The sequence below is a fragment of the Aricia agestis genome, chromosome 20, assembly GCF_905147365.1.
Source record: "Aricia agestis chromosome 20, ilAriAges1.1, whole genome shotgun sequence".
NCBI classification, from domain to species: Eukaryota; Metazoa; Arthropoda; class Insecta; order Lepidoptera; family Lycaenidae; genus Aricia; species Aricia agestis.
In genome coordinates, this window is record NC_056425.1 from 12,739,207 (window position 1) to 12,754,158 (window position 14,952).

Consider the following 14,952-nt stretch of genomic DNA (forward strand, 5'->3'; position numbering starts at 1 on the left):
GTCGCATATACTTAACTTTAAGAACTCTTGGCAGAAATAGAAATGGAAAATGTTAAATATGCTAATGATGTAAGGGCCTGTTTCACCACTTCCTGATAAGGCTATCCACCAATTAATTTGACAGATCTAGTATGGAGAATCTGTCAAAAAATTTATGAATAGCCTATTAAGGACTTTATCAGAAAGTGGTGAAGCAGGCCCTTAATGTTCTTTTTTTATGAAATAAGGGGCAAACGAGCAAACGAGTCACCTGATGGAAAGTAACTTCCGTCGCCCATTTACACTCGCAGCATCAGAAGAGCTGCAGGTGCGTTGTCGGCCTTTTAAGAGGGAATAGGGTAATAGGTGAGGGGAGGGAAGGGAATAGGGGAGGGTAGGAAAGGAAATAGGGGAGGGTAGGAAAGGGAAAAGGATAGGAGATTGGGGATCCGGTAAACTCACTCACTCAGCGAAACACAGCACGAGCGCTGTTTCACGCCGGTTTTCTGTGAGCCCGTGGTATTTCTCCGGTCGAGCCGGCCCATTCGTGCCGAAGCATGGCTCTCCCACATCAAAAAAGTAAATCACTAATAACATATTCGTGATACCGGATACGTTATTAGTGCCTAACTACCTATACTTTACGTTATAAACCTACGGTCTTCAAAAAGCGAACTAGGTTTAGATTGCTTTAGGATCTTGCCCTTATTAGAAGATATATTTTTACCCATGCGATTGCCCCTTCCAGTTTCGCCATTCAACCTTAAAGCTGTGTGTTGTTGTACAAAGTGTCAAAATCGGTTAAACGGTTTGGGCGTGAAGAGGTAACTGACAGATAGACACAATTTCGCATCCATCATCATAATATTAATACGCGAACGAAAAACTTTGTAACCCTTTTTACGAATAATGGGGAAACGTAGGTGCATGAAATTTTGCACAGTTATAGTTGATATGGTGAAGGAGTGCATCGAACTAATATTATTTTTTGTGTGATAAAAGCATATTTTGAAATTATGCTTTTATCATACATTTTTTTAACAAATAAAACGTTACAAACACTACAACACACACACATGAGAAATGACAGATTTTTGGCCGACAAGCCTATACATACGAATTATACTCTTTTATTTATGGTTGATGTCTGTTGACAACAAGTTGACAAATTGAAAATGGATTATAGTTTTTTTTTTATTGAATATAAGATACTATTAGACAATGCTTACACGGCCAGTCTGAGATCAGGTAAGTCCCAGAGACAAGAGTTGAAAAAAAAAGTCAATATTTTTTACAAAATATAGGTAGTATGTAGTCCCAATGTCGTTGAAACTAAGGTCGAATTTCGACCATTGGGCAATCTCTAGTATTATAAATTATTCGATTATATTTTTATCAGAGTTAGTTATTAATTGAATCAGTATTATGTTGTCGGACTGACGCGCGTCAGAACTTTAGTACTCAGCTATTTGTAAGTGTTTGACCTATTTTTGAGTTGAGCGCCTATACTATAAAACTAGTAACAAGTTCTCGATAGTTTATTCGATTGTTGTCTGTTATAACGGCAAAGTTTGCGAATAAACTCTACAATCTATGGATATAGAATTTAAATAGGGGATTTTGCTATCTTTGTCTTTTGTCTCTATTATAAGCAGTGCGTTCCGAAAAAGGCAGTATACAAGTCAATGCTTTTGACATCTAGAATTGACGCCATACGGTAAAATCGTTCCAAAATATCCATTTATACGTGGGAGAGCCATTCTTCGGCACGAATGGGCTGGCTCGAACGGAGAAATACCACGTTCTCACAGAAAACCGGCGTGAAACAGCGCTTGCGCTGTGTTTCGCCGAGTGAGTGAGTTTACCGGAGGCCCAATCCCCTACCCTATTCCCTTTCCTACCCTCCCCTATTCCCTTCCCTTCTCTTTCCTTTCCTTTCCTTTCCTTTCCTTTCCTTTCCTTTCCTTTCCTTTCCTTTCCTTTCCTTTCCTTTCCTTTCCTTTCCTTTCCTTTCCTTTCCTTTCCTTTCCTTTCCTTCCCTTCCCTTCCCTTCCCTTCCCTTCTCATTCCATCCCTACCCTCCCCTATTACCCTATTCCCTCTTAAAAGGCCGGCAACGCACATGCAGCTCTTCTGATGCTGCGAGTGTCCATGGGCGACGGAAGTTGCTTTTCGTTAGGTGACTCGTTTTATTTCATTAAAAAAAATACACGCAATGCTCTGGCGCATATTTTGGAACGAATCAGCCTAGACGTTGTCTTTATCACTTTTTAGGGTTCCGTAGCCAAATGGCAAAAACGGAACCCTTATAGATTCGTCATGTCTGTCTGTCTGTCTGTCCGTCCGTGTGTCACAGCCACTTTTCTCAGAAACTATAAGAGCCATACAATTGAAACTTGGTAAGTAGATGTAATCTGTGAACCGCATTAAGGTTTTGATATAAAAATGGAAAAATTATAAAAAATTGTAGGGGTCCCCATAGGTACAACTGGAACAAGAAATTTTTTTTTCATCTAACCTATGCGTGTGGGGTATATGGATAGGTCTTCAAAAATCATATTGAGATTTCTAATATAATTTTTTTCTAACCTGAATAGTTTGCGAGAGACTCTTCCATATCTTCCATAGTGGTAAAATGTGTGCCCCCCCCCCCCCCCCTCTAACGATAATTCTAAAAAAATATGATGATGTTCATTACTATAAAAATACCAACGAAAATTGGTTTGAACGAGATCTAGCAAGTAGTTTTTTTATACGTCATAAATAGTAAACCTCGATTTAACTTTCATTAAATCAACTGAAATATAAAAATAAATCGAAAGCCCTTTAATTTCATAGAAATAAACCTTATTGCTGTTGCGAAACCCTTCATGGGCGAGTCCAACTCGCACTTGGCCGGTTTTTTATAGAATCGATCGAAATGTATAGAATCGACAACTGTAGACGAGTCGAACGTCAACGTCATACCAACGAACGCTATTGCCAATTCCATAGATTTCGATCGGTGATTCTTTGAATAAATGGGAGAGCCATGCTTCGGTACGAATGGGCCGGCTCGACCGTAGAAATACCACGTTCTCACAGAAAACCGGCGTTAAAATAATAGCTAGAGAGTTGAAATTTTCACAGATTATGTATTTCTGTTGCCGCTATAACAACAAAATATAATAAAAACAAAATAAAAATAATATTTAAGTTAGGCTCCCATACAACAAACGTGAGTTTTTTGGCCTTTTTTGCTCTATATTAATAATGGCAACAGGTAGGTACATGGATTTTTCTCAAAGTCCTTAGTTATATGTTTATTTTAATATTTAATAATAATATTAAAATACAATAAAAAATTAACGGGGCTCCCATACAAAAAACACATTTTTTGGCCTAATTTTGCTCTATGATGTTACGGAACCCTACGTGCGCGAGTCCGACTCGCACTTGGCCGATTATTTTGATACTTTTCATTTTAACTTTTCTCTGTCGGTATAACATAGTTTTGTCTATTGTATCTCCACTCTACGGTGGATATACAAAAATATAATTGAATTTTGGTGTATAAAGAAACAGCTGAACGTGGTATCTTGCGAGGGGCGGTTTCTGTGTCAAGGGTCGACTCCGGGCTCGATAGAACCCGCCTTTGTGGCAAGATGCACTCAAAGAATATATTATGATGTAACGTTTTATATCTTATGAGGAAGTAAACTTGAGGAGAAAATACGAAGCCTCGAGGCTACTACAAGTTTGGAAGTGAAAAAGTCGTTAAAAGTATATTTGACTATAAGCTACGTAGTTATACTAAACGCCTCCGAAACCGGTGTGGAAGCTATATTATTATACTACGTTTAGGGCCTGTTTTACCACTCTGTAAAACTCTGGAATGAACTGTCACCAGCAGTATTTCCGGACCGATACGACCTGCAAACCTTTAAGAAAAGAGCGTATACCCTCTTAAAAGGCCGGCAACGCACCTGCAGCTCTTCTGATGTTGCGAGTGTCCATGGGCGACGGTAGTTGCTTACCATCAGGTGACCCGTTAGCTCGTTTGCCCCCTTATTTAATAAAAATAAAAAATAAAAAACTTCCTGATGAGTGCTGGATAGGCTATTCACCACTTAACTTGACAGATAGAGTATGGAAAATCTGTCAAATAAGTTGTGGATAGCCTATTCGGCACTTTATCAGGAAGTGGTGAAACAGGCCCTTAGTCATGTTACATTCGCTAGTTTCGATATCGAATGTATTCAACATAGATAAAGTATTATGGTTTTCAAGTATATATTATGCTTCTTATATCAAGTCAAAAATGTATGGGATTTGATATAAGTTATAACGCATGGGTCATACATTTTATAAGTCTTCACCATAAAACGAATGCCATTCGTCAGAACTCAGAAGTACCCTAGGTTAGCCAGGTAAGATACAATCTTAAGAGTCCGGGTGCAATCCGTATTTTTATACAAACGTAATACCAAGATCATTTCCCATACGAGAATATATTCCATATTTGAGTTATTATTCAGCTTAAGATAGTAATTACCTAGGTTCCTGTACAAATATTCACTGCAAAATATTTACATACCAAAAAATTTGGATGATTACAATTTTTGTAATCGTTCATATTTTTGGTGTATTGTAATTACCTAGGTTCCTGTACAAAGATTCACTGCAAAATATTTACGTACCAAAAAATATGAACGATTACAATTTAGTATGTAAATATTGTAATCGTTCATATTATTTGGTACTTATGTAAATATTTTGCAGTGAATCTTTGTAGAGTAACCTAGGTAATTACTATCTTAAGCTGAACAATAACTCAAATATGGAATAAATTCTCGTAAGTATGGGAAATGATCTTGGTATTACATTTATATAAGAAGTTCGATGGCACCCGGACTCTTAATACAAGCTAATAAAACAACCCTTTTCACTATTTTCAGTACTACCCAAGTTATTAAAAATATTAACACATCGGATAACTTAAGGAAGCTGTCTTTATCTGCATCTTGGATGTTTAAGTCTTAAGATAAATATAGTGTAAAATATCGTATCCGATGTGCAAGATGGAATATTTTTCAATCATTAAGTAAATCTCTCTTTAAAACATTTTTTCTCGTGCACCTAAACGCCATGCACTTGCCTATCTCAATACTTAATTATTTTCGATAATTTTCCATTACGCTTTTGTTTTTCGTCAATAAAATCGTCATTCTGTATTTGAAACTTTCGACAACTAATAATTGGAAATCAAAATTCAACATTGTATGACTATATCGCTATATGATATGGCGCCTGCGACGAGCGCGTACATTTTTTACGCTTTTGAAAGTATCGAATGCAGTTTTACTAAGTATCCTGATATTTTAATTTTTCCACACTTACGCACCTAATGTTATTTAAGAAAATATTTAAGAAAATATAAAAGCCGTGACACGTGACATTCATGACATATTCGTATGAGGAATATTTCAAAAATATTAATTATAATAAAAAGCGTATTATAAAATTATGTATTGTAATAAGACTCACAAGTTTGTAACTATTCAGGCCGATGTACCCAACTCTCTCAGGCATTATTTTAATGAGGGTCTGATCCAGGCTGTTCAGGCCTCTGTCCAGGCCAAACAGGCCTCCCAATTCAATTGTTCCGGCCGAGTCATATCTAAGCCGAACAGGCCAGGGCCTTCAGCCAAGACGTTTTCTCTAATAGAATCGCCGTTCAAAATGTATGAAATTGACTATTGAAATTAGAGAGTCGAACGCAAACGTCATATTATCGAACGCTTATGTCAATTCCATACATTTTGATCGGCTATTCTATAAAGAAGCGATAAATTAAAGTCTAGTATAAAATGATGTTTTGTGAACAGACTCACAAAATCGTGACTACTCAGTACTCAGGCCGAAGTACCCAACTCTCTCAAGCATCGTTTCTTAATGAGTCTGATCCAGGCCGTTCACGCCACTGTCCAGGCCATAAGGCCTCCCATCTTAATTTTCCTGGCCGAGCCGCATCCAGGCCAGGCCGCCCAACTCATTCCCCCCTCCTCTTCCAGGTAAAGTAGACGAGAAGGCGACGCAGCTCCACGCGATAGCCTCTCTCAAAGTGCTGCTGGAGGCCACGAAGCCCACGGCAGGTGGCGCGGGGGCGGCGGCGGCGCGGCACACCGCCCAGGCCAAGGAGACGCCGCTGGATCTGCCCAACGGTGGGCTGGCGGATGTCCAGTTAGATGTGATAGAGGAGGTGAGAATATACAGTAACCTTTCGTGTCCGCATTGTTTTAAACATTTATATAAGGTGTAAAAAAAGTAAGTGATAATACTTTAGGGTGTGTATGGATCATCTATTGAGTTCGAGATTTTTTTTTGTAGTTTGTATGGGCAAGCGGCCCAGCGTCATGCATACAAAAGTAAAAAATAAAGTTACTGTTTCAGCGCTGCTACTTTCACAGCGAACTCTATAATATAAGGGACACACCCTAGTTGTGTTACAGCTTGTATAAATGTTTGAAACAAAAAGATTTTGGAAATCATGAGGTAAACACAATTTTTCGAAGTTCATCAAAAATATGAGTAGGTACATATTTTGGAGGAAGCAACCTGCACCTGCAAAGCACCCTGGAATGGAATGAAGGGATATGTTCCAAAAACAGATATTATATATTTCCACTATATAGCCTTTTTCATTAACGTTGTCTGCTGAACGTATTTTGTATCATCTGCCAAAATCTCGGAGTTTCTTTGGCGGATAAGCTTCGAAATGAAACAATTCGTCAAAGAACTAAAGTCACCGACATAGTGCAGAGAATCAGTACGCTGAAGTGGAACTGGGCTGGTCACGTAGCTCGAAGAACAGACGATCACTGGAGTAAACTTACTCTGGAATGGAGACCAAGGCTGGGAAATCGGGGTGTAGGTCGACCTCCAACTAGGTGGGACGACGATCTCCGCTTAGTTGCAGGCCCATGTTGGATGCGAGTAGCAGGAGATCGGTCATCTTGGCGTTCATTGAGAGAGGCCTATGTCCAGCAGTGGACGACTATAGGCTGATATGATACCAAAATCTAAGTTTAATTACAGAATAGATAAAAGTACAAGGTTTAATCATAATTTAGCTTCGAGTTAATAAACAAATTCTTTATCTTCATGGTTTTATTAGGACAAAAATGTTCTGGGTAATGGGTGTAATGAATTAAATTTATTTAAAAAAATATCCGCATTCCGCTCTAATATCAGATAACAAGTTTAAAATTGTAATTTATTGTTCTATTTCCTTCGGCTTGGCCCGAGTGTCATTAGTGAAAAGTTTTAACTCTTGATAGCAGTTTGTACGAGCAGAGAACATAAGCATAATAAGTATTTACATTATTTAAACAAACTGAGAAGTTAAATAAACTCTAGTATCTGAAATTTTTACAGTTACAACTGTTCTTCCTTTGGGTGAAGCCAAACGAGCGGAATTTGTGAGTTGTGATTAGCAGAATTTCGGTCACGTAAATCTTTTCATACAAATCATGACTCAAAAAATCACGCTCGACTCGTGTGAATCAAACGCGACTTTTGTATGAAACTGAATGCAGCAGAATTTCTGCCAGCCGAAATTCTGCGACTAAATAAAAATATCATCACACACCCAGTGTAATGATATTTTTATGCTGAGACCGTACTACAGCACCTAAGATTTACCAGCAAAAGTATATCTGTAAAATCAAGTCTAGCTATACCTAATCAAAATATTTATGCTATATTTACATCATAATAATTATATTTTAAAAAGGATATAAATGTGACATACATAAGTCCAGCATTCGGCAATATAAGTTGGCATTTTTCAAACCTAACGCGACAAATTGGTGGGAATTATGCCGCCATCATATAAAATGGCTTCCTTTAGTGATTTCCAATATAAAATGTGGGTATTTAATTTGGTATTCAGTAATACAAATTAATGGGAGAGCCATGCTTTAGTATAAATGGGCCGGCTCCATAAAGTTAATATACCTAGCGGAATAGAGAAACAAAGGCCTGAGCAAGAGAGATGTCACTATCAGTAACACTGCGTGGTAAAAAGAGACGTGTGATACATGACAGCAGCACTCTGTTTTTGACGTCCAGTCGGCACGTGCCGCACGTTGACAATATTTTAATCTCATAGAAATCATGTTCTAATGTCATGCTTGTGTAAGTGTATTCGTATACATATTTTTACAAATTAAATAAAATGTATAATTTTCTCCTATTTCGCCCTATCAACAACGCGGCGAACGTCGTAACCGCCCTATACAAGGCGCGCTGATATGAATGTTATTTTAATGTCCTTAACATCGATATTCGTACTGACAGACATCGACCTGCTAATTCAGGGACAGCCTTGCTTTAAGGTTATCGTCAATTAATATGGCATCCATTATTGACTTTTACCAGAGATTTGACAGTTCATTTGACATTGTGTTATATTTAAAGTAAGTTGGTGCTACCCGCCATTAGAAAATCAATGTGAATAAAGTTGTGAGGTAATTAATATGCCTAAAAGCTCTGAATTGAAAATTTCTTTTAAATTCTTGGTCCAATAGTATTATTATACAAGATTTTTTAAGTAAAATAGTATAGTTATTAGTTATGTTAGTATAAGTAATAGTCAAACCCAAGTCAAACTTATTAAAGTCGTTCTAAAAAAAATCCCACTTGTATTTAATAATTTGAAACACGAAGCCTATGTAGCCGAGGTATTAGTGAAATTAATTCGATTGTGCCTCATTTCGCACTAAACCTGCTCAAGCTCAGGAAATTATTCACTAACGCTACACTTAACGAGGCCACGACAACTGCGGTGCGGTGCGGTGCGACGCCGCAGCAACGCTACAAAGCTTTATACGGGGCGTAACAAAACAATATGATAATACTTAAGGGCGTGTAATTTGTATGTATCCCTTATATACAGCTCGCTGTAAAAGTAGCAGCGATGAAAGAGATTTTTTTGTGATTTGTATGGGCAAGCGCCCCAGCGTTATGAATTTGCCCATACACAAGTGAACTCTTTATGAGGAGCACATACACTTCCTAAAGTATTATCACTTTGTTTTGTTACACCCTGTATATTGAATTACACAGTTTTATAATTCTTTCAGACTCGCCTTTGTTGTAACTAATCGGTCGCTTTAATAATCGTCACTTGATAGTTGATAGACAGTAATTTCGAGAAATGTTGCGAAACTCATCTTGAGTGCTGGCCAGTATCCTGGGTTTTATTTCGGATCCTAGAAGAATTAAGAGTGTGACCACGCTACGCTGTCAAATTATTATATTTCGTTGTCGCATGTAGCTACAAATTACAAAATTCTTGATTAAACACCTACGAATAATAAAAACTAAGGAAGAGTCACAAAAACTCAGTCAAAAAAAATGCACCAAGAGGCTACAAAATATGACCTGAATACATGGATACTTCATGCATGTATTCGGTACACAATTTTGTTTCTTAGTACAACTGACAATTATTGTCGACGGTTTTATTTCGTAAATTTGAGTGTTAGTGTTTTGTAGCTATTGTCATAATATTTTAGTGTGCGAAAAGGAATCAAGTCTAAAACGGTTGAAGTATGGGAGTTACGTTTCCTTAAATTTTATTATTCGTAGTTGAACATACATAATAATTTATACAATAGTATAAAGCAGGCGGTGTACATCACGTCGTCTAATCCCATGCTAAGTTAAAATGACAATGCGTGATTGCGTTCCGACGCCGCAACGCACCAGAACTTTGTGGCCTCGCTGTAATAATCCTTAATACCTTAGCAGGTGAATTTTATTTGGCACAAATCATATTGCTTGGCTTGAATTAAGTTGAGAATTAACAATTTTTATTCTTGACTTGATTTTTTAGTTATTTTTACGTGCCCTATAACAATTTTTGGAGGATAATAATGTATAATTTAATAAAGAAGTACAGTTTTAATGCTAAATTATAGTCAGTCACCAATCAAAATCAAAATTTTACAACTTTAACATTCACGATAACAAAATATATCTCTTAAAATGTGATAAAAATTATTGAGATTTAAACTTGTTTAAAAAAAAAGTCATACACTCCATTGGTATTTTCAATTGGGCAGCATCATACTATACATATAGGGTGACAACTTTTTTTTTAATTGGCCAAGTACGATGCGGTTTCGCGCATGAAGGGCTCCATATCGATATAGAGCAAAAAATAGGCAAAAATTGGGTTTTTTGTATGGGAGCCTCCCTTAATTATTTATTTTATTTTAATTCTATCAATAAGTATTAAAGTACACATATTGAATGGTGCAGCATTTTGTGAAAATTTCAGGAGTCTAGCAGTAGCGCTTCTTGCGATACATCCTGGAGATAGACAGACAAACAGACAACGAAGTCTTAGTAATAGGGTTCCGTTTTTATTAGGGTTCCGTAGTTAACTACTTTGGGTACGGCACTCTAAAAAGGAAACTTGCTATGACAGTGCAATGCCATAAAAAAGTTACATATTATATTCAGAAGAATATTCTGCAAAGTCAAAACCCAATATTATTCAATAAATACTCACTCAGTATTTTAATATCTGACCATTATCGCGAACGCAAATAATTTAAATCTGGTCAGGGTCAGCACTTTTGTGAACGAGCCCTTACTCTGCAGTGATTTAGGTCCATTATGCACGAGATAAAAGACTCACGCAAATGTGCTGGAAGTGTCACAGTTAGGTATTATAACTGAGAGCCAAGTATTATGTGCCTGATCTAGATTGGTCTGTAGAACTAGGTTCTATACAGTGTGTATTATCACTTATTTTTGTTACACACTGTATATCTTTCATATTCATGTTGTCATAGATGCGAAGATTGTTGAATCTTAAGATAAAATACGTTGTACATTAAGTATTAATTATCACAAATGCTTAAGACACGTCTGGAAGCCACTTAATTATATTTTCAGATTAGCTGGCGGAATCGACATACGTTTTCCAGGATTATTTTGATGTAAATAACATTTTTAAAGTTAAACCTTCCCATAAATTTCCAGCCTAATCAATTTATCCATTTAAGAAATTTACGATGTTGCGACTTCAATGTAAGTAATATGTACATGTTTTATAACAATCGTGTAACAATTTTGTCCTGTGTAAGAATAAAAAATTTTGACCAGCTCTATTAAAAGACAAGCTAATTACGAAAGATACACTGTCCAGAGTCAACATTAGCATAAAAAGCTCGTCTAATTTCAAACTCAAACAAAATAAACCGCTGTAAAGCGCTTGCACTAGAAGCCTTGACCAACCTGCGGTCCGCCATGCGACCCCTGAGTAATTTAATAATTTCTAAAACCTCGACTTTGTCACTTTTATGAAAATATTTATTTTTAAAATACTCAATTTCTATGGCAAAATTATTAGTAAAATTGGATTACTTGTTGTTTAAATTTTTAAAGTAGTCGTGTACACCTGAGCTTATAAAACTAACAATTCCAAATAAAAGCATGATATAATTACGAATAATATATTTGTCTGTCTGCCAGCTGTCTGTTATGCACGACATAATATTGAGGCAAAAAGCATGGGTGTTGAGGCAAAAATGGGACCACTTCTGTAACGTTTATGACAATTTTAAAATTTTAAAAAACTTTTTCTTATTATGAACATTTTTTGTTAAATATATACTTGATGTCATAATATCCTGAATATATTATCTGTCTTATCATTTTAGATTTTAAAACTGGAGGAAATAGTCCGCCATTTTGAAAACTTGGGCATCCCTGCACTAGGCGACCCGTCAGGATTTTAAAATAAAACCCGCTATCTTAAAAAGCTTGGTCATCCCTGCACTAGGACGTCTTTATCCCGGCTCACGTTTATTGGCTACTGCAATGCAGCCATACCCTCCTATATCATGTTGGTACTTTGTGAGTGCTTACCGAATAAAGAGGCCTTTTCTTGGCTTTTGGGATTGCCTTCTTGAGAATTTTATTTGTTGGAAATTGCAGTGATGGCGGTTAAAATAGCTTTTATCGATTTAGTGAAGTAACATAGGATTGAACAGGGTGTAAGAAAAGTAACTGGTAATACTCTAGGGAGTGTATGGGCCCCCTGTATAGAGTTCGCTGTGAAAGAGCAGCGCTAAAAGAGTAAATTTTTTTCACCTTTTTATGGAAAAATTCATGACGCGGTGCTTGCCTATACAAATAAAAAAATGCTTTTTCAGCGCTGCTACTTTCACAGTAAACTTTATAGGAAACATACACCATACATACCTTAAATTGTTCTGTCTTATTTTGATACACTCTGTATTTTATTATGTTATGAAGGAGTTCACATTGTGTTGTATGGCAAAAGCAAACTAATAATAATGTTCATAGGACAGATCACATAAATATAATAAATAAAACATATTTTTATTCAAAACGGGTATCATGATACACTTTTTAAAAGTCGAACGAAGAAACTACGTTGCCTACCACCGGTTCGGGAACTACCCCGCCGAGAATAACCGGCGTAAGAAACTCGCACGGGGCTTTTACTAAAAACTTGGAAAATTACAATGTTATGGCTTACAGCTATGTAACAAAAATAAAAGAAAACTGAAAAGTAACCTGCAAGGAGCCACCCTATTCCCAAGGTGTGCTGTCCTCGATGAAATCATTGACTTTATAATACGCTTTAGAACACAAACGTTCTTTAACTGCTTTTTTAAATTTGTTTAAATTCATTTCAATCATTCGCACATAACAAGTCGATCGAATATTATTTCAAAATGAAATTCAGTGCGAAACTGATATGCGAGTACAGCTTAATCCAAGCGTAATGAAAAATACAGATGATCCAGCAGTGACAATAGGCTTTCGATACGCAGGTGGTCTCATCAAAAATTCACTATAAAATATGCATAGTTTCAATATGCATAGTTTCAATATGCATAGTTTCAATATGCATATTTAATAGATTATGCCGATATGTTTTTAAAAAAATGAAAATATTGTTTAGAAAGGTATTTTTTAATTAATTTTTATAGACTACACTAGCTGATGCCCGCAACTTCGTCCGCGTGAATGTATGTTATTAAAATCGAGATTTAGAAAATTGAACACTCATCTACGACTATTTTAGTTGGATCTTTTGGAAATTAACAATTTCGTGTGTAATATATACACACGAAATTGTTAATTTACATCAAAGACCGAGGAAACTTGAACCTCAGATACTTATCGTTTTAAAAAATCCTTTCTTTGAAAACCGCTTGGCGTGGACAGGGGATGGGGGCCACAGTAGGTATAGCTAAATTAATATTGGAATTTGTTGTGGACTGTTGCCAATTATAATTATAATAATTGTGACAAAAACGCTTGAAGGCACGGATTAAGTTCTTATAGCGCTGTCCACGATATCAACGTAGTTAGCGACATCAGATTTACACTGTAGGTTGTCTAGCATTGTAGTTATTTCATCTTGGCAGAAAAAACTTTCCCAGAGAACATGATAAGAGGTTTATTCAAACATACTGCCTTCGGTCGTACATTTTCTACCATTTCTACCTATGTGCTCGACTGATGCCAGTGACTTAAATCCGTAAAGTTTGACTTTAAAATTTCAATGGCCGGTAACGAATTGAGATACGCAGTGGTCAATATCCATTATCCATCCAGGGTTTGGATAATCGTTTACGAATATTAGGAAAAGTTTTAAAGATCGACCTTTGCTAGAATTGGTAATCACTTTGGTCGTTGTTAATTTCAAGGAGTTCCTTCGATTCCATTACTTATCAAGTCACCGTTTTTAGGGTTCCGTACCCAAAGGGTAAAAACGGGACCCTATTACTAAGACTCCGTTATCTATCTCCAGGCTGTATCTGAAGAACCGTTATAGCTAGAGTTCTGAATTTTTTTACAGATTGTGCATATCTATTGCCGCTGTAACCAAAAATACTGAAAATAAAATAAAATAAATATTTAAGGGGGGCACCCATACAACAAACATGATTTTTTTGGCCTTTTTTGCTCGATATCAATAATGACAACAGGCAGGCAGTTGAAATTTTCACAGAATTTTTAATTGTATGTGTACTTTAATAAATAATAATAAAATAAGAATAGAATTAAAATTTAAGGGGGGCTCCCATACAAAAACACAACTTTTGGCCTATTTTTTCTCTATAACGGTACGGTACCCTTCGTGCGCGAACCCGACTCGCACTTGGCCGATTTTATTGTAAACATGGTATCAAATTCGGGCAATCTATACAACAAAAAAGGATTTGAAAAGCAAAGTAAACATTAACTCCTCCTTTTTTGAAAGTCGGTTAAAAAGTATCTAAGATGTTGACCAGGGATGTAAGGTATCATCATGCCAAATTTCATTGAAATCGGTCCAGCGGATTCAAAGATTAGCCTGTGCAAACAGACAAACAGACATACAGACAAACAGACATACAGACAAACAGACAGAGAAACAAAAATTTCAAAAACAGTTAAAATGTGTTCTACTACTCTACTTACATGCCCCTGACTCGTTTTTTCAAGTTTATTTTCAATGTACAAAAATTTTACCTCTACGATTTTATTATAAGTAAGTAGAGATATTGTGCATTTTCAAGGAAAATATTATACACTAAACAACAAGTAACAAATAAGATGTAAAATATTATTATTAAAAATATTTATAAAATCCACCACAACGAATCTACTAAATCAATATCAAAATATTTATCTACCTACCACCGGTTCGGGAACTAATGCTTATTCATTAAAATCGTATAGACTGTATTTAAGCATTACACTCACAGCTGCAGAATCATCATCTTTCTTTGACTTCAATACTTTTTACTGATCCTTAAAGTGACAGGATTCGTTTAAAAATGTTATTATCTATATATATATATATATATATATATATATATATATATATATATATATATATATATATATATATATATATATATATATATATATATATATATATATATATATATA

The 14,952-nt window shown here is 35.9% G+C and overlaps 1 protein-coding gene across 4 annotated transcripts in view; it reads left to right on the top strand.

Annotated features, from left to right (window-relative positions):
* Positions 1-14,952, top strand: part of LOC121736936 (sodium/potassium/calcium exchanger Nckx30C) — a 103,087-nt gene that overhangs the window by 74,716 nt on the left and 13,419 nt on the right. For all 4 annotated transcript variants that reach the window (XM_042128405.1, XM_042128406.1, XM_042128407.1 and 1 more), the window contains one exon: positions 6,033-6,220. In XM_042128405.1, coding sequence (XP_041984339.1) covers positions 6,033-6,220 — 188 coding nt within the window. The remainder of the gene's footprint in view (positions 1-6,032; positions 6,221-14,952) is intronic.